The sequence below is a fragment of the Polypterus senegalus genome, chromosome 9 (genome assembly GCF_016835505.1).
Source record: "Polypterus senegalus isolate Bchr_013 chromosome 9, ASM1683550v1, whole genome shotgun sequence".
NCBI lineage: Eukaryota > Metazoa > Chordata > Cladistia > Polypteriformes > Polypteridae > Polypterus > Polypterus senegalus.
In genome coordinates, this window is record NC_053162.1 from 32,116,173 (window position 1) to 32,144,093 (window position 27,921).

Genomic DNA, 27,921 nt, shown 5'->3' on the forward strand with positions numbered 1-27,921 from the left:
CCGTATTTATATTGCACGTCTTGTTTGATTTATCTGCACATATTTTGTGAAGCCAGAAATACACTGATGTGTATGATATTTACCCTTAACGCACAATAATTTCTCATTCTAATCCAGCCAGGTGTTGTCTGTATTGTAAAAATGTTACACTTTAAGTCCTTAATTTCAACCTGTTAGTCAGTTTGAGCCTTCATGAGAAGCAACTCATTCTGTGTTAATTTCAACTGGATATGATCATCAAAATAAGTTGGGCTTAATAAGTCTAACAGTAGTCCTAGGAATCATTAGATTCATTGTTTGTCCACACCAGTTGTTTCTTGGGTCTGATAGTCCGAGTGCATCTGTCAGTCTAATGGAGCAAATCTTAAGATGCCTGCAGCAGGAATAGTGATGGGAAAGAACCAATAGGAACTGCACATTGGGAGTAAGGGGTGGAGTCCAGGCAGGAATGGAAGTGTTAATTAACTACAGTGGTGCTGTGAAAGGATAACCAGCGGTTTTTGTGGAAGAGAAGAGTTTACTGTATAGCAGTAAACAGATGTAGAAGAGGAAAATATACTCTGCATTATTACAGCTAAAACAAAGTCCTCCAGGATTTTTGATCACCTGGAAGAAAACTTGGAAGTCTGAGTAAACCCTAAAAAACAAAATGTTTTTCAATTCTTTATTATCTGGACAAATGCTATCGATCTGCATAGACCTCTTTGTTATTCCATAGAACGTTTTTTCAATAATTTTGATTATCTGTGGACCTATTGGACTTTTTTGTAATTATGTTCATCGTTTCACTAAAGATTGGCTTATATAAATGAAAGCAAGCAAAAATCACGATTCACAATACCCACGCATCCTTTGTACACGTCTTATAAAAGTAAAACACTGGATGGGATTTGTAACATGAAAAGATTGCGTGCAGCCCACCTGATTAAATTTGCCTCCATTTTCAAAATTCACACAATCGATTTCAGTGTCCTACAGAGTCGAAATCTGACTCCGCTGCATCGGGGTCAAGGCAGAAACCAAGCCTTCGCTGGACGCCAGGTCTGCTGAAGGACACACTCGCTGACAGCAGGCCAAACGAGACGCTGCAATCCTGCATGTGGCGTTAAATCACCATAGGGCACGCTCATTTACGAATGTAGGAGAACTCTTAAATGGATACTGGTAGAAGGTGACAGTCCATAATTTGAAGCTGTGTGGCAACACTGAGTCACACCTCTTGAATGATTTAAATATGAGAGCCTCTGTCTGATTACAAAATTGCTTAACGTGAAATGGTGCTACTACAGTTGATGCTAAGGATCAATGCGGATATCGATTATAATAGTCGTGTTACACGTCGGCATCATGTGGCGGCAGCAATGTGTGCATGAGAGGTGCGAGTGTACAATGATGTGAGACACTGCAGGAGTGATTGAGGGCAGAGCGACAGACTGGAGGTCAGGAGCGAATACTTGGATGGTGGGAATACAGGTGCAGTAAAACAGGATATGCTCCCTTCCTAATATCCTATGAATTTGCATATTTTACAGTGTGCATGGCCTCAGACTGTAGACAGAATGCAATATTAGAGAAAGGGAACCTGAGTGAACACAAAATTCCGTTTTTAAGTCATTATTTCTTTACTTGAGGAACAAAATTATCCAACACCCCAATCATTCTTGTGAAAAATAATTGTCCCCATAGTTTCCATATGTGATTGCAGCACCTTTCCCAGCAATAATCTGCAGGAAAGGCATCCCATAATTTGATTTTACAACAGTGTTGTGGAATTTTAACCCACTCTTGTTTGCAGAACTGCCTTAAGGCGGACACCCTGGTAGATCTGTGAGCATGAACTCCTCGTTTCAACATCTCTACTGGGTTCAAATGAGGACTTTGAGTAGGCCATTCCAGAAATGTAGTTTTGTTCCTCAAAGCCATTTAGTTGTATTCTTGCTTTTGTTTTTTAGGTCATTATCCTGCTACATAACCTAATTTTGCTTCAGCTTCAAGTCACAACAGACTACCAGAGTATTCTTAAGGGGAATGAATGTCTGCAGAATTCATAGTTCCATCAATAATGGCAAACCCTCCTCACACCATCACACTAGCACCTGATGTTTTTCCTGTTGAACGATGTATTCGTTTTCCTCCAGACATGGCTTGACCTGCGTCATCCAAATACAGGAGGCCTGCTTTTGACTGATTGTCCACAGAATATTATTCCAAAAGGCTAGCGGATCAAGCTGGTATCTTCTGGCAAATGTGAAATGAGAACTAATGTTGAGTTAAAAGTTCCATTTTCACATCTACTAATTTGATTCAACTATCTTTTTTTTCTGGCCTTTTGATAAAAATATAGCTTCTTTTTTAATTTTGTCTTTTGTGTAATGTTACACAATGTTTTAACTTGTGTTTTTTTTTTTTGTGTATTATTTATTACATAACGGAGTTGCTACAGCCTTTAAACCCAAACATTAACAGGGTAGGGTGCTAAATAGTAGCCATGGATTTAAGACTCATTTGAAAGCAGTGAGCACCCTCTGGGTGGGTGTTGAATGGTAGTGAATGTTTGGCTTTGATTAGTGAACCCCACGAAGCTGTTTGTGGAGGTCAGAATATTCATTACCGAGGTCCTGAGTTTGCCTCTCCTTGCAAATGGACAGCTAACTCAGTCTCGACTTTGCTGTCTTGTCTAATGTAGGACTGGCACAGCAGGCATTGCCGTGCAGGTTGTTGGCAGCAACTGGCCAAAGTCGCACTTTACTCTGCTGGTCACAGGACTTTGCCGTTTCCGTACTGTGACGGTAGTGAAGGAGCGTCCTTTTGTGGTGGCAGAAGTGGAGCAGCTGGATCAGCTGGAGCAGTACACTGGCCAGGCACCACTGAAGGGAGAGCTGGGACAACTGTCGGAGGAGCTTCTTAAATACGCTGCACAGGTGAGTGTTTGGCTGGAAGGACACCTTTTGCTCATCAGTGGCACATGGCTGATACAGTGCTCTCCTCCTCCTAGCTTGTGGGGATGCTGGACATGTCTGTCCCAGTAGTTGCCAAACTGCGCCGCCTCCTGGACAGCATGCCAGTGGAGACCTTGCCAGACATCCTGACCTCAATGATCCGCACAACCAATAAGGAGAAGTTACAGGTGGGGCACCGTGGTGGTCTCGATCTGGCCAGTTAATTTCTGCTGTCTTTTAGTTGTATTTACCATATTTTTGCTTTGGTAGATTCTGGATGCAGTGGAACTGGAGGAACGATTCAAGATGACAATTCCACTCTTGATCCGACAAATTGAAGGACTGAAACTCATCCAGAAAACCAGGAAGCCTCGTCATGAAGAGCAGAAGAAGGTACGAGTTTAAGCTAGTAGAGGTCTTCCTTCTGTATATTCTGCAAGTTGGTGTTTCCTTTAGAAGCAAAAGCTCCCTTGTTGGAGTAAGTTCTTTTAAATTGCAGCATGTTAAGTAACCGAAAAGATAGAGATATGATATTACGGGTAGGCTAGCAAGACAATATATCCCTCCCATAGTGATTCCGGCGGTTACAAATCACATCAGAGATATATACTTAGCTTTCTTTATTGACGATTTACGTGGTATAACAGACGAAAGGAAGCCATAGCAAGACAATATCAAGGTATGATCTTGATCTATAGAGTCTGCCATTTTCGTCACTGCGCTGAAAGGTTTTTCCGGACGAATGACATCATCCATCTATAGGCTTCAAAGTGTATTGGCAGTATGTCCATCCTTATATACTCTCTGCTCCACGTGCAGGCTCTTTCTCTGGTCTCCAAACAAGGAAAGAAGATTTTGTGCTGACAGAGGACAGAAGTATACTATTCTGTCTTTTAGGCTGACTATACAATCCTCCAGTTGTCTTTGGCTATCTAGCCCTACTGTATGCTTAGCTGTCAATTCTAAATGCTGAGCCCCTGTGTACCATACTTGGTCTGCCTGTATGAATGAATCCATAACAGTGTGCACAGAGATAGTAACATTAAACTTCATATAATAACAAACATATTGTAACAGTTGGGTAAGGAGTAGAAGAGGAAAAACACTTCAAGTGAAACTGAAGTGCAAAGGCAGGATAAAGTGGACAGTTAAAAAGACTTGGCATGATCCTAAACACAAGGCCACAGTTAACTTGGAGTAACTCTAGGACAAAAGGTCGTCAATGATCTCAATCCAACTGACAATCTGTGGCTATATTTGATAATTGTGGTGCACAGAAGCCATTTATCTAACCTGAACAACCTGGAGTCTGGAGAAGTGAGAACATGGAACATATTTAACCCCAAACGATGAAAAGCTGGTATTGCTGCAAAAGGTGGTTTTGCAAAATATTAAAGTGTAGGGATTGAACACCTGGGCAAGCAGCAGATTTCTTTTTTTCTCCCCCCACTGTTTCTTCCTAGCATAACACAATGTCACATTAAACTCATTTTAACTTTCAGTGCTTTGAAATAAGAATATCACAGAGAACAAAACCTCAGTCAAAGATGTGTTATTTAGTAAAATTAGAGAACTGCTCCACAGACTGAATTGTTTTCCAAGGCACTCTGTAATCATACCTCTCAAATATGGCAAAGTAGCAAAATCTCTCTTGTCCTGACAGTTGTAATAATTAATCACATCTACCTTTTCTGCCCCTTTGATCAGGTCGTGGCGGTCCTTCCTGTGCGCAAGGGTGGACAACACCCTTTCAAGCAATTTTCTTTGGATGATTCTGTGGAGGAGGGCGAGGAAGACGGCAATGACATTGCCCTGCTTGAAAAGAAAATCAGAAGTGTCCACATGCCAGAGCAGGCGCTGAAAGTCTGTTTGAAGGAAGTGAAAAGGTACAATACTGTTAAATGGCCACTTCATTACATGAATCTTTTAATTAAACCAACAGTATACAGTGTGTTACGTAATGATGTCATCAAAAAAAGTTTAGCAGCTCTTCAAACAAACTTTAGAACAGTGGTCCTCAATCCCGGTCCTACGGGCTTTCATTCCAGTCATGTCCTAATTAGAACTCGGTCCTTGCTGATAATGATAGTTGGTGTTTAACTCCGTGCCTTGTTAGTGCTTTCATTCATCAAATACAAATTTTAGTTATTTTGTAGATTCGAGGTCCTCAATTACAGTCCTGGAGGTTTGCAGTTGCTGCAGGTTTTCACTTTAACCAATTTTTTAATTATTTATTACTAAAGCAATACATTATTTGGGCTTAATCTTAGTTCTCTTGCCTGTTACCATTCAGAACCCTTTTTGTTTATTTTAGATTTTAGCAGCTGCATTTAAGTTTCAATTGTTAATCAGACATTAGTTAATAATGAGATGCAGATAACCAATAAACCAGCAGTTCTCCAGCTCACATGCTTACCATGAAGTATTTGTGATAAAAATGTTTAGAAATGAATGAGAGGAGAATTGGAAGGCCCATTAAGTTTAAACCTATTCTGATCCACAAAGCACTTGGATAAAGTTCTCACAGAAGGCAACTCCACCGTGCAATTCAAATTGCTCTCGGATGAATGCAAGCATTAACAAGCCAAACACTTCAATGCCAAGTTTCATTATCTGCATGGACTGCTTTCTAATTAGGAAACTAGTTGGAGGAAAAACCTGCAGCCACTGCGGCCCTCCAGGACCGTGATTGAGGACCCCTGCTTTAGAATATTCAAGATGCACAATCTAAACAACTTTGCCAATGTTATTATTGTGGGTGATGGATTGGGTGGTTTGGAATTTTGTACATTACAGTCTCTAGAATTTACTGGGAATTTTGCAATAATAATAATAATAATAATACATTATATTTATATAGTGCCTTTCCTGTGCTCAAGGCACTTACAGAATATAAGAAAAAGCATCCAGTTAGTCCTAGTTTTGTGGGAGAAAACAGCTTGTAAATGAGACTCTTTAAGTTAGTAGATAATGACACTTTACAAAGTGGTGTGCTGATGGCGTGTCTCTGAACGCACAGCCCTAAGACCATGTGGTGATGGGCTGTGGATGCAGAACACAATGCCAAGTTCTTTTCTCTTGACTAAGAACAGGAAGATGAGGCTACACTGGCCACATGATCACCAAACCTGATGTGACGGATCTTGAATTTTGCTGTGACATTCAGATGGTATGTTCAGAACGGGGCATAAACAGCAATCCATTATGCCCTGTGTCAGTATTCAGGAATTATTTTTTCAGCGCACATTAGGCACTTAATGCATGTTTTTGTCATTTGAAAGCCACTTTCATTACTTTTATGGCCACAGCGATACCCTTTTCCAAATGGATACTTTTAGCAAGATAATGTGTCTTAACACAAAGCACACGTCATCTTAAGTTTATTCCATGAACATGACCGTGACATCTCAGTCCAGCACAGTATATGTGGTATAGGGTGGAGCTGAACGTTTTACAGTATGAACGCGAGTCTGTAGGAACTGTGTGATGCTGTAATGTCAGCATGAATCAAAATCTCCAAGGAATCTTTCCAACTTTGATGAATTTATGCCTTGAAAAATTTGGAGAAGAAATGTTCCGTCTGGTACTAGATAGGTGGTCACTTCTGCTGTGCGCTGGCAAAATTAACTGATGTCAAAGAACAGTCTTACTGGCTGTCATCAATATAACATCTTTTATTCCATACAGTAGCTTTTACATTGTGCACACACGAACACACTCAGTGGTACTAAACACGTTAGTGTATGAATGGATGGGGTGGGATCCTGCGTTTATGGTGGAGCTGACAATGTGACGGTTAAACAAGAAGTGCCTTACTCACAAAAAATGTTCTTATGGTATTTTTGCAGACTGAGGAAGATGCCCCAGTCCATGCCAGAGTTTGCTCTGACCAGAAACTACCTGGAGCTGATGGTTGAGTTACCTTGGGACAGAAGCAGCAAAGGTTGGATGATGTAAAGTGAAGCAGGTTGACGGTCTCTGTAACGCATATTCACTTCTTGGGAAAGGGGGGGGGGTTACTCTGTTCTTCTTCCTATCTAGGTATTTCCCAGCATTCCCTTATGGGCAGATAGCCATGAACCTGTACACTCCGAATCAATGTGTATATTACAGTTTAGGAGGGCTGAGAACAAACAAGGCAGGATATGTCACTAGGGGGTGGCTTTTAGGGTTAATCCCCTGAAGTGGATATCTTTATTATGCTACAACTTAAAAAACAAAGAGAGCTTTTAGATGAAGTCTTCAGAATCTAACAGCTCTCTTTTACTATTCAATAGTATATACAGTACAATGTGATTAATTTTAAGCCATTCAAAATGGAGAAGTGTATGCCTACCTTCAGTCCACTCTTATCTTCTCTGTTTCTCAGATTGCCTGGACATCAGTTCGGCTCGCGTCTTGCTGGACAATGACCACTATGCCTTAGATAAGCTGAAGAAGCGCGTTCTTGAGTACCTGGCGGTACGGCAGCTGAAAAACAAGCTGAAAGGGCCAATCTTGTGCTTTGTGGGCCCACCAGGAGTGGGAAAGACCAGTGTTGGACGGTCCATTGCCAAGACCCTTGGCAGAGAGTTCCACAGAATTGCTCTTGGTGGAGTTTGTGACCAATCTGACATTCGAGGTCATAGGTATGTCCTCTTTCTTCCACCCTCTGTTTTACTGAATCTGCAGCAGTTACTGCAATTGATTGGATTTAATTTGCTGGACTAATTTCTCTGTTGGCTAAACAGGTGACAACTTATTCTTTTGGTCAAAAATCACAGGACTTTTCTGCTTGTGTCCAAAAACGATGGAAGTACGGTCATTTAATGATTTATGGTAGACCTTGTTGAGGCCATTCATACTTGGGGGTTGAGGGCCTTTGGAAAGCAATAGCGCAATAATGTTCTAGAAATTGCCAGAACCAGCCACTACAGGCCACAAAGGCACAGTCTTAGTTTATCATATACTTGTGCAGCACTGGCAGCCATTGAATGAAACACTCTGTAGTGAGAGAAGCAATGGTGGAGCTCCAGAAGTAGCAGTCTCTTGGTTGTCTTCCTTCCTGTACTGAGATTGCCACCAACAAATGGTCATAAACTAGCAATAAGTGAAATATATTGTGACCAGTAGGGGGCGTAGCAGTACCCCAAACTCTACCACACAACACAGTCCTGTGTTTAAACTGAAGGTCATTTTTTATTTTACAGTACCTCCAAATCTTTTCCACAATAGAATAATACACAATCTTCATATCTTCTTCGATTTAATGCAAATTTTCTTGTCTCATCCGCTCTCCTCCCGACTCTGACTGCCCATACAGGAGACTCGGCTTCTTTTATGCCGGACCACGGGAATACTTCCGAGACTCCACATTGAAGCGTTTCCGGGTCAGGTGGAAGTTCTTTAAAGTGGGGATGGTCTGTTCCTGCGGCTCCCCCTGGCAGCACCCATGGACCACAATAGGGCTGTCTTACGGGACTGCAATTCCCACCCTGCCCATAGCCCAGGGAGACTGCCACCCTGTTGTATCGTCACCTGTGATTAGTCTCCCCCTGTCCTTCTGTTAAACTGGTCTCCCAGCCTTAAGTAAGGAACCTTGAACCGTCCTGGCTGGAATGCCAGCCCTGCCTGATGTCCATGACTATACTGTATATAATAAATATCTCATTGCACACACGGAGTTACAGACTTCGGGGCACTGATTGGTTGTGCCATGCAGCAGGTTTTTGAAGTCACAGCTCATTTATCTGGCTTATCTTTTTCAATTTTCAATCTGTGCAGACAGTACACAGTTTTTAATTCGGTCAAGGAGACTGAAACACTTTGTACGTAGTAACACTTTTTTTGTTATTACTTGACCTTCTGGAATAATAATAATGCATTCTGACTCTCGGAGGGCCCTGTAAAGTTTGTTTAGATTGGCAAAGCTCCACGTGACCAATTCTTATTCATTCAGCCAGCTCTGCCTTCCCTTAGACAGACCTAGCATGCAGCCACCGAGGTTTGAAGATCGCTTTGTACGTTTTGGTCTGTAATACAGTTAAAGTATGCGTACCGGTGAGCCACACAAGGCCTACACAGCCTCAATCGCAATGACCTGTACACTTTGTGACCAACACACAACCAAATGGAGCTGTGAGTTGGCGTGTGACTGCAGTTTATTACGGGAGTTAAGCTGCACGTTATTTGACAACGTTTTTAGTTGTCTTTAAAGGCACAGAAATGCTTAGTATAAAGTTGTAACTTGCTCAGATCGTAAGGTTAAATGTTCTCAGTGGTTATTTCAGACTGTGCTGTGGTCTTCTAGCTATGAATCTGGTGGTATTTTATGGTGTCTCTTATCAAAAACAGCAGCACCAGAGTTAGCTGGCATGTGTTCCAGAAAGGCTGCTAAATGATGCTGCCGAATTTTACAATGTGTAACTCCAAATGTTTGGCACCATGACGGGAAACAGTTTGTTGCTGCATATTTGGTGGCTGATAAACTGGTTTATCTAATGTTTGTAGGCACTTCATCAGGATTCAGTGCTTAATGAACGGTTTTCCATCCATCCATTATATCCTAACTATAGGATCACGGGGTCTGCTGGAGCAAATCCCAGCCAACACAGGGCGCAAGGCAGGAAACAAACTCCGGGAAGGGCGCCAGCCCACCGCAGATGAACGGTTATGCATGCAAAAAAGTCGAGCAGGGCAGGCAGAGCTTTACATCTTGGCTGTTTTAATACAGTGGTAGCCTTCAGGCTAAGGGTGGTTTCAGGGGTCAGTGCCTACAGGCATCCATTAGGTACACCCTAGCTGTACTGTGAACTTGGAGAACATTCTGCCTTTAGCACTCCACTTTTCTAAGGGACAGAAGGAGGCTGATAGAACTTGAGCAGAGGAACATCACATGAGTACATCCAGCTTGGCTACAGCTACGGCTACGGCTAACAGCTTGGCTACAGCAGTGATGATAAAAAAAGACGTACAAGAAGGCGTCCTTCATTGTGTGTTTGTAACGTTAGTAAGAGATGATACTAAATGACCAGGCCCGGGACCACTCGTCATTTCTCTTAAGGAGAAAATAAGAAGATGTTGCTGCAGTGGTTAAGAAATACAAACAGCAGACACTGGAAGTAATGGGAGTTGCGAGGGGACCTCTTGGTTGCATCACGCTCTGTTGTTCATCACGACAACTCCATTTACCTTCAGTATGGAAATTGGATTAATGCTGGTATGGTACTGTTTTAAAAGTTGGGTTTTCGCTACTTTTTCAGTACCAGTATACCGCCCAGACCTACTATATAGTACTGTAAATTTTCTATGACATGCCCAAGCACAGGCATGTTAGGTTAATTGATGATTTGTCATTGAATTCATATGAGAATGGTGCCCTGCCCATGGATGCTTCTCATTTTGTGCCAAGTGCTGTGATAGACTCTGACCCTCCACATCCCTGCATTGGATTAAGCAGATAGTAGAATGTATGCATGTGTCTTGTGTTCTTTGATATTAGCGCACCTTTTCAGTGCCACTGGATATCTGCACATGAATGCACAGCAGCAGTGAAGCCATCTTTAAATGGGCAGGCTACAAAGCTAGGAAAGCCCCACAGTGGTTTAAGGACAGTGACGGTGACAGTGGGGTAGCTGGAGTTCGTGAGGCTTGGGGTGGGGTGGTACTTCAATCTGCCGCCCTCCAGCATATCTCAATATGTTACCCTATTTTAATGGAAAACTAAAATGACGTATAGAGAAAAATTAAGGTACATTTTGATTGGGTTTATTCATATATAGAGAAACAGCAATAATTATAAGCATCAACTAGACAAGAATATAGTATGGACGCACTGATAAGCCGTGTTCTGATTATTAGTTTAATATAACAACCAGAACCAGTGTAGCGCACAAGTGATAGGTGGGGATGTTTTCTGCGCAGAACAAGAACACTTTCAGATTGATAAAAAAATGAAATTATAAATTGTAAATTAGTTATCTTCCTAGAAATTATTATCGGTATATTTGTTTGTTTGTTTTTGCCTCATAAATTTCAACTGCTGTGTCTGATGCCGTCACAGAAGGACAGTCTGAAAATTTATTTTTGAAGCATTTGTAGATAAAAATCAGAGAATTTTACTTTTCTCATTCATGAGTGTTATTTTTCCGAACCGTGCTGCTTATACACAAATTGCACTGAGCCCTTTGGCCAGTAATGCCGCCTGGGATGGACCACCCCTCATTACGCCATGGGACAGTGAATTTAGCTTATTGCCTGCCGTCAGTCCATTCAAACAAACCGCTTCAAATCTCAAGGTTGGCACTGCTAACTGTGTGTCCCGGAGCAAATCACTTAATCTGCCTGAATTCCTATTGTTGGAAGTACTTGTCAGTGTTTGTAGTAAATATCTGTACTGGCATAGCACCATGGGATGGTGAATACTACAGGAAGAAACCTTATAAAATAAATTATTTGTTAGATTTTGCACAAAGGGAGCAATAGAAAGTATGTTTTAATAATTTTATTTTACTTATCCAGAATGTATCCATATGCCCCTTTACGACTGAAACGTGTTAAATAATATTTAAATAGATTTTATTTGCCCCTGAATGACTGCCTTTCTTTACTAAACATACTGTAGTCTGGTGGTAGTAATTGCTCCGTTTCACGATGGCAGGTGGTCATAGATTCGGTTCATTTAGACTTCATACTGTAAGTGGACTAGTTTGTTAATCGCCAAAGTTGAGCTCTTTGACTACATTTGTTGGTCATGTGTTTGCAGGCGCACCTATGTGGGCAGCATGCCTGGCCGGATTATAAATGGTTTGAAGACTGTGGGAGTCAACAACCCAGTTTTTCTTCTGGATGAGGTGGACAAACTTGGGAAAAGTCTTCAAGGGGACCCTTCTGCAGCTTTGCTGGAGGTGGGCTAGTGATGGAGATGACTACAATGTGGGTAAGGGCTCAGGCCCTGGTCTGTAATGAGGCCACATCCCACTTGAACCCAGTTTTTCAATACTGAAATGTTCACTTAAAACCAAGGTGGGTACTGGTGTTAAAGTTTCTTTTTTTTTTTTTGAGGTTCTGGACCCAGAACAAAACCACAGTTTTACTGACCACTACCTGAATGTGGCATTTGACCTATCCCAAGTGCTGTTTATTGCTACAGCAAATACTACAGCTACAATCCCACCAGCTTTATTGGACAGAATGGAGGTCATCCAAGTGCCAGGTGAAACATGTGACACAATGTAGTCAGGCTGTGTGTGTGTGTGTGTATTTGTGTCACCTGCTGAATTTGAAATTTGCCTACAGTCTGGTTCACTTTGTGTCTCTTCCACCTCATCCAAAGGCTACACTCCAGAAGAGAAGATGGAGATTGCCCATCGACACTTAATACCTAAGCAGCTAGAACAGCATGGCCTGAGCCCACTGCAGGTCCAAATTCCCCAAGAAGCCACCACTGAGATCATCAGTAGGTAGGTGACCCTTCCTTTGTGCTTGACGTGGCACCTGCTGCCACTGAGTAGTGGAGAGTGACGGCAGTGCAACATTGCTCTCAACAGGTACACACGTGAGGCAGGGGTACGCACACTAGAAAGGAAGTTTGGTGCAATCTGCCGGGCTGTTGCAGTGAAAGTGGCTGAGGGACAGAAGGCAGCAAAGACACCGGCTGATGATTCGTCAGGTATGTGCCAGGTGGTGTGTTGCAATGTTCATACGTGCATTGTGTGTGTGGTGGAATGTGTCTGTCTGTTTGAATGCTCATTTTGAATTTGATGCCAGTAACATGTTTCAAAAAGCTGAGACCATGGCATGTTTAACGCTGTGTTTTTAACAACACTCTGTCAACATGTGGGAACGGAGGAGACCCAATTGCTGTAGCGATCAGATTGAAATGTTGTCCCATTCTTGACTGACGTAGGATTACAGATGCTCAGTTCGGGGTCTCCTTTCTCTTATTTTTCATTTCCTAATGCACCAAATGTTTTCAATGGGTTGCAGGTCTGGACTGCAGACAAGCTATTTAGTAACCAGGTCACTTTTAGTATAGAGCCATGCTGTGGTAATATGTGCAGAATGTGGTTTGGTACTGTCCTGCTGAAACAGGTAAGGCACCCCTTGAAAAAGACGTCGTCTGAATGGCAGCATGCGATGCTCCAAAACCCCTCGTATAATGGTGCTTTCCCAAGTGTTCAAGCTACCCATGCCACGTGTACTAAGTCAACCGCATACCACCATGGATGCTGGATTATAAACTGAGTGCTGATAGCAAGCCGGACGGTCCCGCTCCTGTTTAGCCCAGAGAATGCGGTGTCCAAAAAAGGATTTCACTTTTGATTCAGGTTTGCACTTCTCAGTTGACCTTAAATGAGCTCAGGCCTCGTCTATTGATGGTTTCTTCTTTGCATGGCAGAGTTTTGACTTGGATTTGTGGATGCAGCCACAAACTGTGCTTACAGACAATGTTTTTTGGATGTGTTCCTGAGCTCATGTGATGATTTCCACTACAGAATTGTGTCGGTTGTTAATGTAGAGCCCCAAGAAAGTCAGAAAATCATGGCCATCCAGTACTGGTTTTCTGCCTCGTCCCATGCGTACAGATTCTTCCGGATCTATGAATCTTTTAATGATATTATGTACCGTAGATGATGAAATGTCCAATTTCTTTGCAATTTTACATTGAACATAATTCTTAAATTGCTGCACTATTTGTCTTTCACAGAGTGGTGAACTCTTCCCATCTTTAGTCCCCGGGACGCTCTTTTTATACCCAATCATGTGACGCGCTGCCAATTATCCTCATCTGTTCTAAGGTGTTCCACCAGATGTCTTTTTTTTTTTTTTTTCTAAAGCATTTCACAACTTTTCCAGTTCTTGTTGTCCCATCCCAACATTTTTGAGATGTGTTGCTGGCATCAAATCCAAAACGAGCATATATTTCTCATAAAACAGTAAAATTTATCAGTTTTAATATTTGATATTGCGTTTGTTCTGTTTTCAGTGAAATATGGGCTTACATTATTTACAAATCGTCGCACTCTAGTTTTTATTTACATTTTACAAAGAATTTTTAGAAACTGGGTTGTAGAAGGAATATGGATAAGTATTGTAACAATCCCAGGAGAGCTGCTAGTCGGATGGGTGTCGTGCTAATGTCATCTGCTGTTTTCTTCCTTGGCTGCCCGACAACATTCCTGACATGCGTCACCACTGGCAGCTCCTCCCATGTGGCTTTTCACTCTGTCATCTGCCTTGTTCACTGCCTAGACATTCACACCACCAGCTCCACCTCACGCCTTACTTGGCGCTCAGAGGCAATACCATCTGGCCTTACTTTCCCCAACTCTGTGGTACGGCCCAAGCCAGGATCCTTAGGGAGAATTCCTGTTAGCCACACACTCAGAATGTTTGGCTTGAGGAGCAGAGAATCATCTCTGAAGTGCTTGCAGGTCAGTGCCGTCTGCTTGACACCCCCTCTTCCATGATCAGCACCGGCTCCTTTCATGACCTGGTGCTAACCCTAATGATTCTGCTACATGACATTACTTTTTTCCTGCTACACTTAATTCACTTACAGTTGTTAGTGGTTTGTAGACACTGAAACATATTTTGTAACTGATATTGTAAATGAAGTCCAACCTCTGAGTCTTTGGCCCATAATCTGAGGCACTACCCAGAAACCCTTGCAGGGTGCTACTTGTAGGTATAAGGTGGAAAGCAGAGCAGTAGATTAGAAGTAGGTTGGGGCAGTACAAGCCTCTTAAGGTCACCATGTACAGTATGAACCACGCTGAGTTATTCACCTTTTCCATAGTGAACCCTGTTAGTGGCTCCCTAATGGTATTCAGTCGATGTAATGGGGATGCAGAACTCATCGAGCTGATTTCCTTTTCCAGTTTTTAATCAAACTGCTGCTTCTGGGTTCAACTGTTTTACATTGAAGCATTTTACTTTAGCAAATGCAGCTCCAATGGAGATTGTCAGCTGGCTGTACTGTGTGTGTGTGTGTGTGTGTATATATTTATATAATATACATATATATATATATATATATATATATATATATATATATATATATATATATATATATATATATATATATATATATATATATATATATATATATATACATATATATATATATACATATATATATACATATATATATATATATACATATACATATATATATATACATATATATATATATATATATATATATATATATATATATATATATATATATATATATATATATATATATATATATATATATATATATATATATATATATATATATATATATATATATATATATATATATATATATATATATATATATATATATATATATATATATATATATATACATATATACATATATATATACATACACACACACACACAGTGGGTACGGAAAATATTCAGACCCCCTTCAATTTTTCAGTCTTTGTTATATTGCAGCCATTTGCTAAAATCATTTCAATTAATTTTTTCCCTCATTAATGTACACACAGCACCCCATATTGACAGACAAAAAAAAAGATTTTTTGAAATACAGACCCTTTGCTCAGTATTTAGTAGAAGCACCCTTTTGAGCTAATACAGCCAGAGTCGTCTTGGGAAAGATGCAACAAGTTTTTCACACCTGGATTTGGGGATCCTCTGCCATTCCTGCTTGCAGATCCTCTCCAGTTCTGTCAGGTTGGATGGTAAACGTTGGTGGACAGCCATTTTTAGGTCTCTCCAGAGATGCTCAATTGAGTTTAAGTCAGGGATGTGGCTGGGCCATTCAAGAACAGTCACAGAGTTGTTGTGAAGCCACTCCTTCGTTATTTTAGCTGTGTGATTAGGGTCATTGTCTTGTTGGAAGGTAAACCTTCGGCCCAGTCTGAGGTCCTTAGCACTCTGGAGAAGGTTTTTGTCCAGGATATCTCTGTACTTGGCCGAATTCATCTTTCCCTTGATTGCAACCAGTCGTCCTGTCCCTGCAGCTGAAAAACACCCCCACAGCATGATGCTGCCACCGCCATGCTTCACTGTGGGGACTGTATTGGACAAGTGATGAGCAGTGTTGTCTCCACACACTGAGGAGAGGCAAGACACATGACAGCCTGCATGGAGTTTGCTAAAAGACACCTAAAGGACTCTGAGATGGTGAGAAATAAGATTCTCTGGTCTGATGAGATTAAATGATTTTAGCAAATGGCTGCAATATAACAAAGAGTGAAAAATTTAAAGGGGTCTGAATACTTTCCGTACCCACTGTATGTGTGTGTATGTGTATATATATATATATATACACACACACACACACACACACACACAGAGTACCTGCATATAATCTACCAGGGTGTACCTTTATAGAAGGGGAAGTGTGTACATGTTTGATGTGTAGGCCAAGTAAACAATTGGTCCTGGCAGCGAGTATGTGTGTGTATCACTCCACAATAAACTGTATATATCATATAATCACAAGGTGTCTGACAGCATATAGATGCACATTTCAGTCATTGTCCAACCCGCTATATCCTAACACAGGGACACAGAGCCAATCCCAGCCAACACAGGGCACAAGGCAGGAACAAATCCCGGGCAGGGCACACACACACCTACACAACAAGCGCACACTAGGGATAATTTAGACTCGCCAGTGCACCTAACCTGCATGTCTTTGGACTGTGGGAGGAAACCCACGCAGACACGGGGAGAACATGCAAACTCCACGCAAAGAGGACCCGGGCAGCGAACCCTGGTGTCCTTACTGCGAGGCAGCAGCGCTACTACTGTGCCACCGTGCCACTCTGCACATTTTCATTCTGTGTATAGCAGTTTTACCCTTTTTTGTTGTTTGTCTATACTTGACTTTGTGTCTGCATATGTGTGTCTGTTCTCTAGGTGCCCTTGCAATGTGATTGTGTACATTCATATGTACTGCAAAAAATGCATATGCATAAAGTAGACACAAAACTTTAAATGGGAGTTGTTTTGGTTTTATTTAGCAAAAAAAAAATCTGCCAAAGGAGTAAGCAAAATTTACTTGACAAGATTTCTTAAAAGTAAGCTAAATAATCGTAAATACACATTTTTTTGATAAGTCAATAATTCTTACAATAAGGAAAACAAAATTTAATGTCATGATAAAAATACTTTTCACTTGCTTAGATTTCATTTTTGCAGAATGTATGTGTTTGTATGTGGGTGTGTATGTATGCGTGTATGTATATGTGTATATATATATATATATATATATATATATATATATATATATATATATATATATATATATATATATATATATATATATATATATATATATATATATATATATATATATATATATATATATACATATATATATATATATATATACATATACAGTGAACCCTCGTTTATCACGGTTAATCGGTTCCAGACTCTACCGTGATAAATGAATTTTCGCGAAGTAGGATTCTTTATTTATAAATCGAATATTTTCGCAGTTAGAGTATAGAAAACCTGTTTACGACCTTCTAAATACGTTTTTTAACATTATTAGAACCCTCTAGACATGAAATAACACCCTTTAGTCACCATTACACTCGTATTACCCAATATATTAGACAAAATAAGAGAAAATAAGACATATTAGACGTTACAAATATCATATTACTAGACGCACTCGCCTTTTAAGGCGACCTACTTTTATCCTCAATTTTTGTGCGCTCCATGTGTACATCAGGCATGTAAGTGTAGAGAATGAGAACATCAAAGTGCCCATTCATAACATCTCCCGAAAACCTAAGTTTTTTATCCCCTCAAGTGCCTGTCCAAAGTCGTACAATGTCAGCCCGAATCTGTACCGCTAAAGACAGAGTTTCATGCACTAAATAAGCTATAGATGAAAATAAGCAAGCACCATCTCCCCTGATATTTACTACACGGTGAGGCATTTGTACTCCATCAACATTAATTATTTCCAGAGACATAATTTTGTCTATTTTTCCAGCGATCGCACAAAAGCAAGGGAATGATGGGAGCACCAGAACTCTGCTCACATCGCGTCGCTTCGTACCTCAAGCCGCAAGTAGTAAGTCTGTGATAAGCGGAATACCGCTACACTTTGCACTCACGGGATGGAAGGACAATCCCGAACGCTTTTCTATAGTAGATTATTGTACTGTACATTTAATTGCACACAACCACTAACCTATGAAGGCACGACCTCAGTAGGAGAGTCTTCACGTGGTGCAGTATCTTCAGCAGGTGTGTTGTTGTCTTCAGTGAAGAAGTACTAGGAGTAGGCAGTGTGTGTCTGGGTGTGCGGCTGAAGAACATCTTGACAGGCAGTTGCTGGCGCTGTCTTTTCATATGCGTGAGGAGGCTTTTGTAGGGTATTGCCATCTTTAATCATATCCAAGAGTTTCACCTTCTCCTGGATAGTAAGGATCTTCCTCCGGCACTTCGTTTTATTGTCATAAGGCTTAGAAAAAGCAGCACGTTTAGGAGCCATCGTAGGGCTTAGGTAAAAGTTCTCAGAAAGCACATGCGTAGTGACGTAAACGTGTATGAGAAAAAAATCGCGATAGAGTGAAGCCGCTAAAGTCGAAGCGTGATATAGTGAGGGATCACTGTGTGTGTGAATATATATATATATATAATATACACACACACACCTCAGGGCATTATCAATATAATGTGAAAGTTTGTGTCAGTACCTGAAGAATGTGTGAATGTCTCGGAGAGTAGATGTGAAAACTGGATGGGGCATTTTGTTTGGCCATTGTGGCACTGCAGCTGTGTTTGAGTTCTTGCCCTTGGTCCTGCTAGTGCAGCTTCATTTTGGTTCTTAGTGTGGATTATTAAGGCAGCTTGTCAGGATTACCTCCTTTCATCTGTATGTGGGGCTCATTGAGCTCATGGAGACCTGACTGAGTGATGGAGGCTGTTAAGGACTTCTTTAACCACAATTGATGTGTTTCAACAGATCATGACCTAGTACTACCACCTGAGATGCCCTTTGTGATAGACAAACAAGCTGTTCGGGACATTCTGGGCCCGCCAATTTTTGAAATGGAGGTGAGTTGACCCACCATGAGATGACAGATTGTGAAAAGTTTGAGTTCATACTGGTTTGTTTGGGGAGGGTTGTGATAAGAGGTCTGTGGGACAGTGCAGGTTTTTAAATAAATAATCATGTTCTGCATGATCATGCAGGTGTGTGCTTGATGGCACCACTCTGGGGTTGATTGCCTTGCTTGGCTGATCGCGCATCCAAAATGTGAGTTGATCAGTCAGGCGCCTCATTCACACTTTGGAGTGGGCAGACGGTCACATCTGCACACAATCAGGCCAAATAAAGGAGCCTGCACGGCAGAGAGGAAGGAGAACAAGGGAACGAGACAGAACTGAAAGACAGACAGATTGAAAAAGAAAGAGAACATAAAAGAGAGGATTGGGAGAGCCAGCACTAAAGAGGAATGGAGGCAAGTGGTTGGATGTGATTCTCCTGGAGAGAAGCCTTGGGCACTCCTGTTGAGCAATGCTGGGGAGTAGGAGCGGCCTCTTAAGTGGTGTCTCCCTCAGACGCCAAGGGACAGGGGGCAGAATACGTTGTGAGTGTCTCGGCCTCCTGCCTCAATGAGGCCAAAGGACTGGCAAAGGGGACCCGAGCCAGGAATTTCTGGTTGACTGCATTTGTTGGTGGGTGGCTGCTCTGGCTTGAAGGTCTGGATAAGATAAGCAAGCTGATGCCAGGTTATAGAAGGAAGCATTGGGGCTTGTATTTCTGAAAGAACTGTCTCTGGATTTTAACCTTGTTTTACTGGATTTATTTATTAGGACTTTTTAACATTCACATATTTATTACTGGTTTTATGTATTTATTTATATGGAAGGACTAACTCACTGCACTTTTTGAACACTGTTTTGTTTTTTCGCCACTTTTGCACCAACCCCATGCTGAATATGTGTGTCCTCATTTGCCTGGCTCATCTTGGTCTATGACTACTGATGGTTTCAGCTCCCATAAGTGTCAAGGGAGTGTGGAGCCGTCACGGGGATCGGCGGTTTAGGAACGTATACTGGTATTATTTACATGTGTATAAAAGTAAAGCAGGTCACAGACATGTCTACATTTTTGTGATTATGGGGACTCCTTTTCACTTCATTGTTTTAATGCCCGTTCACTGGGAAAATTCTACAGATGTCTGAGCGACTGAACCAGCCTGGTGTTGCTGTTGGACTAGCCTGGACACCTCTTGGTGGGGAAATAATGTTTGTAGAAGCAAGTCGAATGGAAGGAGAAGGTCAGTTAACACTGACAGGACAGCTGGGTGATGTTATGAAGGAGTCAGCCCATTTGGCCATTAGCTGGTTGCGGAGCAATGCTAAAGCTTACCAACTGACCAACGGTAAGAAGCAACAATTAGTTAAGAAGTTTTTTCTAAATGCACCTCTGATGGCAGGCACTACCTCAAACATGTTCTGTATTGATGTTGTCTTTGCCAATCAGGATTGAGATTTTTCAGGTCAAGGTATGCTTTTTAATTGTCTAGATGATGATCTAGTCTACCACTGGTTATGACCCTTAATTAAGGGTAATGATCACAAAGTTGAAGTGAAGAAATGACCGACTCAACTTCTCTTGCAGCTTCAGGTGGTTTTGACCTCCTTGACAACACTGATATCCATCTCCACTTTCCTGCTGGTGCAGTAACCAAAGATGGCCCTTCAGCAGGGGTCACAATTGTGACATGCCTGGCTTCACTGTTCAGCGGTCGTTTGGTGAGATCAGATGTAGCAATGACTGGGGAGATAACTCTACGTGGCCTGGTACTTCCTGTAAGTACATCTTTTTGGGGGCACAAGGGGTGCGAACGCTTACTACATGTAGTAGTAGTGTAGCTTCTTGAAACCGTATGCCCTGTGTATGTTGGGGTAGCTTTGGGTGAGCGGTATGATTCACAAAAAGAAAACGGGGCAATGACGAAACACAGCAATATTTGAATAACCTTTTTCTGACCAAGCTGCTTGAAGATCACAATGAAGACACACTGTAGGGTTTTATGGCTTCATTGAACACTTAACGGCACACTGGTTAGTAACATCTTCTGGACTGAGTTGTTTTGGAATGACCTGTGCTAAAGACAGGAGGACAAAACCGGAAGTCCACCTGAGTGTTTCCTCAGTTCTCAAGTTCTCAAGCAAAGTGATCTGATGCTCCCTCCCTCAGTGAGACGGCCAGAAGTAAATATAAACTTGGTGGATTCTTTTTTTTCTGTACATTTTGACTTGTGGGTCACAGTGGGAAGACATCAGTAAGTTTAGGAATTGATTTGTTTTTTGCCCTCCTTGACAGAAATTAGGTTATTTGTTTAAACAGACATTTTTAAAAATACAGTGGTACCTTGGGAATCCTGGTAATTGGGAGCCCGGGATTCCCGGACATTTTTCATTCCCGGGAATGAAACTGCTGTAATTCCCGGGAAACCGGGAATGGCCAAGCTCGCATATATAGCGTGTAAAAATCAATCAAGAAATAACAGAGTTATAGTTGAAAATAATTAAGTGGCATGGTTTTTTGGCCCACGGTGTAGTGTGTTGCTCATTAATTCAGTCAACAACAGACCAGCAGCAGTCAGTCTCCTGGCTCAGTGGACTGGGAGGAGTCCGCACTCTGCAGCTCACGAATGCCGGGACGTCTGTCAGACAACAGCTTTGAACAGCAACTTGAAATTGCAATGCGTCAGTCTGTTGCATCCGCTTTATCTGTGCCAAGAAACTTGCCATCACAGAATGATGACAAGAAACTGGATGCATCAGTAACAGCTGAAATGGCGGTGTTTCAGAGCAACGGCAAGCGCGGGCGTTGTTTAGAACAAGTGTACCAGTATCTGATGACTGTGCCGCCTACTTCAGTGGAGGCAGAGCGTGCTTTCTCAGCAGCTGGCTTACTCTGCACGAATGTACTCTCTCGTCTGGACGACCGCACGCTCGACACGTTGTGCTTTCTACGCTCTTCTTACCGCAACTAACTAGATACATGCACTTATATGGCAGCATGAACTGCTTGTAGATAAGGTTAGTCTTTTATTGGTATCCACATATTGCAGTAGTTTTATTAAAAAATAAGTGTTGGTCGTTCTAAAATCGTTCACATGTGAGATGCCCATGCTCTGTGTCATCCCCGGGCACCTGGGATTGCCGAATTCCCGGGAATGGATAAACCCGTCCGGGAATGGATTCCCTAGTTGTACCTTGAGATGCAAGTGCCCCAACGTACGAGTTTTTTGGGATACGAGCCGTCACTAGGTCGATTTTTTTTGCCCTGAGTTATGAGCCAAATTTCAAAATACAAGCCATCAAAGAGCTTGTCGCCGCACATTTCGAGGAACTGATGAAGGAGGAGTTGACGGAATTACAGACGCAGCAACATAACGGAGGTTCTGCAGGAGATTGGTATCGCAGAGGAGCCAGAGGGTACAAGGGGTGTGAACGCTTATTACATGAAGTAATAGCGTAGCTTCTTGAGACAGTAGGCCCCATGGATAGTAGAAGTGGGCCATTATATGATGCGAGTGCTAAAGTAATGAGAATGTGAGTGTGGGAAAGGAAGGAGAAGTGTTAAAATTAAAAACAAAAAAACACTGGATAGTATGGGATGGTTAAAGTGGAGTTTTAGTATCATAGTGACAATAATATTATCTGAAATTACTACTTATAAATAATTTGGGGGACTTTTTCCTCCAGCCGTCATGTTTACAGGGCACAATTATTTAATTAGCCTTTGCTCCTGGATAATTCATTCACTAACCTCCCTGTCCGTCTGGGATGTGACATCATCATTTTAGGGTCACTCTACATTTGTTATCTTTTCAACTTCAATCCCTTATTCTTTTGAAAAGCCTCAATGTAAAACATATATGGATACCCTAGTCTCGGTAGTCTTTGTATATTTTTGTAATGGAACACCAAACTGAGATGCATCAGTTGGCATCTGTTGCCTATTTAACATTAAAAACAGTCTGAATTAGTGTAAGCCACCTTACCGCCCGATGTTCATAAGAAATGTAATGATTTATGGAATGAGGTAGAAGTACATAATAACCAAGAATGTTGTGTCATTTATTTGAAATATTGTAATTTGTGTTCCAATTTAAAAGTTTAAAGTCTAAATATTCTCGATTGTAATATAAATGTGCTGTTTTTCAGTTGCTTATAGAAGTCTATCGAGGGCTAATAAAGGATCAAAAATCCAAAATAATCATCCATCCATCCATTATCCAACCTGCTATATCCTAACTACAGGGTCACAGGGGTCTGCTGGAGCCAATCCCAGCCAACACAGGGAACAAGGCAGGAATAAACCCCGGGCAGGGCGCCAGCCCACCGCAGTCCAAAATAATCAGTGACCATGAAATACTCTAAAACAATATCCCACATGTTTCCTCCCACAGTCCAAAGACATGCTGGTTAGGTGGATTGGCGATTCTAAATTGGCCCTAGTGTGTGCTTGGTGTGTGGGTGTGTTTGTGTGTGTCCTGTGGTGGGTTGGCACCCCCTGCCCAGGATTGGTTCCTGCCTTGTGCCCTGTGTTGGCTGGGATTGGCTCCAGCAGACCCCCGTGACCCAGTGTTTGGATTCAGTGGGTTGGAAAATGGATGGATGGAATATCCCACATGCTTATGTTTGAAATTTGTCAGTTTTAACCTTCTTTGGTTGATATGTTTTTAATTATGACTTGAAAAATCCTGGCCCAAATGAAATGCACCACGTGCACCCGTGTTGCACTGCACTTTACTTAACGTGTCGGATTGCATTGAATTTTGGCACAAATCCTCTTCCAAACTTCTTGTTATATTTGCATATTTTAAGATGATTGGAGAATGCATGACATCTGGTGGTAGGTGGGCATTACTACATGAGTATAAGGAGTTTAAGGCACAGTACTTGGTGTTATTTGTCTACTTTAAGCCGATTTGAATTTTTATAGGGAGAAAAATATTCCCAGGCTTTCTTAATCCAATTCCTGGTCATGGGAAGTCAAAGCTAATTGCAAAAGCAACTATGGGGCACCAGTCCATGATATGCAACACACAAAAACCCACCCATGTGGAATTAGTGTGGGACCGGCGTTAAATCTTAACAGGCATATCTTTGGGTTGTTGGAGGAAAAGTAACAGCAGACATGGGGAGAACATGCACACAAATAACAGCCAGGGTGCTGGATCTGTGAGGCACACATACTAACCACTGCACCTTTGTGCCCCCTAAAAAACGTAAAAATAAATAAATAAATAAATAAATACTCCATGAAGCCCATACGTTGTTGGTCTTATTTTAAGTTACATGTAGCCACTTAAGAGATTTGAACCAAAGATTGGATTGAGGCTTTCTATCATCTATAAAGATATGAGGTGACAGCAAGTCCCTCATTTGGTGCCCTTGCAGTGAAGTAGTGGGACGTTGTTTGGTGGTGGATTTCACATTTACTTGTAGTAACTTGTGGGCAGTGTGTTGTACTGCTTGAGGCTTTGGATGTCAAGGCCATAGATTGTGTGTTCAAATCCCTCTACTGGCTCTGTGTGACCCTGAGCAAATCATGTTGCCTGCTTGTGCTCCAGTTGGAAAAACAAAAAATTTGCAAGCAATTGTATCTAAAATGTTGTAAGTCACCTTGGATAAAATAAGCAATAATAGTAAATTCAATATATTTCTTTTTTTTTTTTTTTTTCACCCCTCAAAGGTGGGAGGAATTAAAGACAAGGTGCTTGCAGCCCACAGAGCAGGAATAAAACAAGTTATCATCCCTAAAAGAAACGAGAAGGACTTGGAGGAGATCCCAGCCCATGTGCGGGCAGATTTGAAATTTGTCACCTCCAGCTGCCTGGATGATGTGCTCAATGCTGCGTTCGATGGCGGATTTCCAAGGATAAGGAGCCATGACCTCGTGAACAGCAAGCTGTGAACATTCTTAGGATGCAGTGGCCACCAACTGGGTTAATAACTGCCATTTTGCAAGCTACTTTTCTAAATGTAGCTCTTTGTTCTGGTGTGATCCATCAGTAACGGCTGCCGTTACACATGCTGCATAGCAGTGAGTATCCAGAAAAAGGAAAATCCTTCTTGCATGGATGCTGGAAAGTAGGAAACGAGAAAGAGCGGCTGCTCTAGGAATATTCAGTCAAGCATTTTTAGCAGCAAGTTTCATGTGAAATATCAGAAGTAATCATTCTAACTTGATTAGAGGCACAGGCTCAGGTTTGTCCATTACAAATGGAAAACCTCACTTTTGATGGAGATGATTTTGTTGACTTGTAATTATGTAATAAAGTTCACAGATACATTGGAGCTTTGCTTCTTCCGTTTCTTACTGAATGGTTTGGTCCATTTTTGGCTAATTTTATGAAGCAGACTGAAATAGAAATCTATTAGGTGTGCTAAGTTCCAGTGAGTCCTCCTCATTTCTCCCGCGTGGAAAGCAACAGGCTATTGGGACACCTTAAAAGACGTTGGTCTCCACCAGGCACTCAATAAGGCGTTTTCTCACTCATTTGCTTTGTTCCAAATCAGAGGATGAGTTGTTACTTTGTTTCAATTTCCTGTTTGTTTGGTTGCATTTCACTCTGCAAACTTCCAAGCAAAATCATCTTTTCCGGTTTGGGGAGAGCATGGAGGGTCAACAGTTGTATTTGTGGATCAGTGCATTTTTAACAGTTACTTGGCTTATTTACCAAACACAGCTCTATGAAAAAACTCCCATCATCAAACAAGGAGAAGAATACTTGAACATGATGCACTACTACATGTTTGATACAGGCAAATGCACAAAAGAAGGCCCACTCTGGTCAGGTGCTTCAGTTTTGGGATGGTAGATGCGTCTGGTGGAGTTTAATTTCACTGGATGATGCTGCATATTTGCTCTCTAGTAGCTACCAGATGAACATATCCTCAGTTTAGGTTATCTCAGATCAAATGTCTACTGTCTCAACTCCTAGATGTTCTTTTTTGGAATGTAACATTTACAACTGAATTTACAGTCCCAAACTATTGTCTGATCAGAAGCGATGAGCCTGACAAGGTACTTGGCTTACTCTGATTGACTGGTAATCGTACACAAAATGTCTTGCACACCAATCATACTGCCAATGGGAGCAGGCAGAGCCCAGTCCTTTGGTGCCAGTGTATTATTTTTTTATTTATATATTTATACTGGGTTGCTCTGCCCCCTGTTCACCCACCCCCGGGTTTGGTTAACTGGATATACAATTTTAAGAGTTTCTTTCAATTACCTGACATCTCTACATTTCATTTTTTTTTCTGACGGTTTTAGCAATTTCTAGGATCCCAGGCTTTTTGCAGCACGGGCTAACAGAGCTAGTATTTTTATATATACTGTATAATGTGTGTGTGTATGTGTGTATATATATATATAGTGGAACCTCGGTTTGCGAGTGACTTGGTTTACGAGTGTTTTGCAAGACGAGCTAAAATTTGTAATAAATTTTGACTTGATAAACGAGCGACGTCTTCCAATACGAATAGTATGGATATGCTTTGTCTGCTGAGCGTCATGTGATCACAACTGAGCTGATGGTTCTTGCGTGCGCGGGTGTGTGTGTGTCTCTGCTATGGCGCTGGGAGACTGCGATTGCTTTGGGACTCTCTTCCGTGTGTTGTCCCGTTGGGTGGAATCCCACAAGAGTTTAGAAACTCACTCACACCAGCCATGATTCTTTTCAAAGGTAAAATGCAAGTTAATTTGTTTTAAGTATTTTTACATTATATTTTGTATTAATCATTTTTATATGAATAGTTTTGGGTTGTGGAACGAATAATCTGAGTTTCCATTATTTCTTATGAGGAAATTCACTTTGATATATGAGTGCTTTGGACTGCAAGCACGTTTCCGGAACAAATTATGCTTGGAAACCGAGGTTCCACTGTGTATATAAATAAAATACACTTTTTGTTTTGTTTTTTTAAGTGGAGCAACTAAGATATGACAATGAAAAAGTGAAGATGAAAAGGGCATTACAGACTCTGGCTAGACAGTGAAAGGAAGTGTATTTAAAAAAAAAAAAAAAAAAGACAGTAATGCACCTACTGCTAATTGTACACTGTCAAGAAATTCTGTGATTAAGAGTTCAAAGCAGAAATTATCCTCTTTTTATAATGCCCAGCAGCCTGCCAAAACAATCTCTGTACAGTCTGCGCAAGTTAGGACTTCAAGTGCCATCTTCTGGTGGTTTGATTTCCTCAATGTGTCCCATGACTCTTGTATTAACCTTCTTGCCATTAACCCCGAGTCTGAATGCTATGTAAATACGGTCAAGCCTGAGTCAGAGTGACGTGTAATGATCCGCTTTACAACATTATGCCTGAGTAATTCTCAGGACAGCATTCAACCACCATCTAATGAATAAAGTAACACTGTGTTGTCAACCATTCAAGATTCATTTCTATGGTAACTCATCATTATTCATGAATGGGGTGTGGCGTCCAACAAAAAACACAATCACAAAGTTGTAAAGGCAGTTTTAAAACAAACAAACTGAACCATTGCTCAAATTGAGTGTTAGTGATGACAGTGTGAACTGGTCATCAGACTTTGACATGAAAACAGAAACTGATGCATAATACAGCATTGTACAACCAAACGGTCATGATATGTCCAATGAATTCAGTTGTGTGAAGTTTCACCGTGATACAACAGCAGCTGCCCAACAAAAAGGCAAAATAATTGTTATTAGGCACAAGGACAAGCACGACGTTCGTACTCTAAGTGTTTGTGTCAAGGGAAATGTGGAAGTCACTAAGTCTTGTGCTGTGGCAGCCTACAAACACCACATGGAGGCACATTGATCATCCAAGCTACAAAAAATGTAAGAAAGGTGCACAAAAACAAACATTTTTACTGCCCTGACTGCATTGGTGGCAACTCACAAAATATTACACAAAGGATGGGTACTGAATCTGCATCAGTACAGCCATGGACACTCCACATGCTTTTCCTAAACATTTTGGTACCTACATG

The 27,921-nt window shown here is 41.3% G+C and overlaps 1 protein-coding gene across 1 annotated transcript in view; it reads left to right on the forward strand.

Annotated features, from left to right (window-relative positions):
* The window catches only part of lonp2 (lon peptidase 2, peroxisomal), a 29,423-nt gene extending 4,188 nt beyond the window's left edge, over positions 1-25,235 (forward strand). Inside the window, exons 2-15 of the mRNA XM_039762855.1 lie at positions 2,687-2,921; positions 2,996-3,127; positions 3,210-3,332; positions 4,647-4,825; positions 6,788-6,882; positions 7,309-7,567; positions 11,683-11,824; positions 11,982-12,132; positions 12,253-12,379; positions 12,467-12,588; positions 18,871-18,962; positions 20,089-20,296; positions 20,536-20,726; positions 24,631-25,235. Coding sequence (XP_039618789.1) covers positions 2,687-2,921; positions 2,996-3,127; positions 3,210-3,332; positions 4,647-4,825; positions 6,788-6,882; positions 7,309-7,567; positions 11,683-11,824; positions 11,982-12,132; positions 12,253-12,379; positions 12,467-12,588; positions 18,871-18,962; positions 20,089-20,296; positions 20,536-20,726; positions 24,631-24,852 — 2,278 coding nt within the window. The 3' untranslated portion in view covers positions 24,853-25,235. The remainder of the gene's footprint in view (positions 1-2,686; positions 2,922-2,995; positions 3,128-3,209; positions 3,333-4,646; positions 4,826-6,787; positions 6,883-7,308; positions 7,568-11,682; positions 11,825-11,981; positions 12,133-12,252; positions 12,380-12,466; positions 12,589-18,870; positions 18,963-20,088; positions 20,297-20,535; positions 20,727-24,630) is intronic.
* The last annotated feature ends 2,686 nt before the right edge of the window (positions 25,236-27,921 follow it).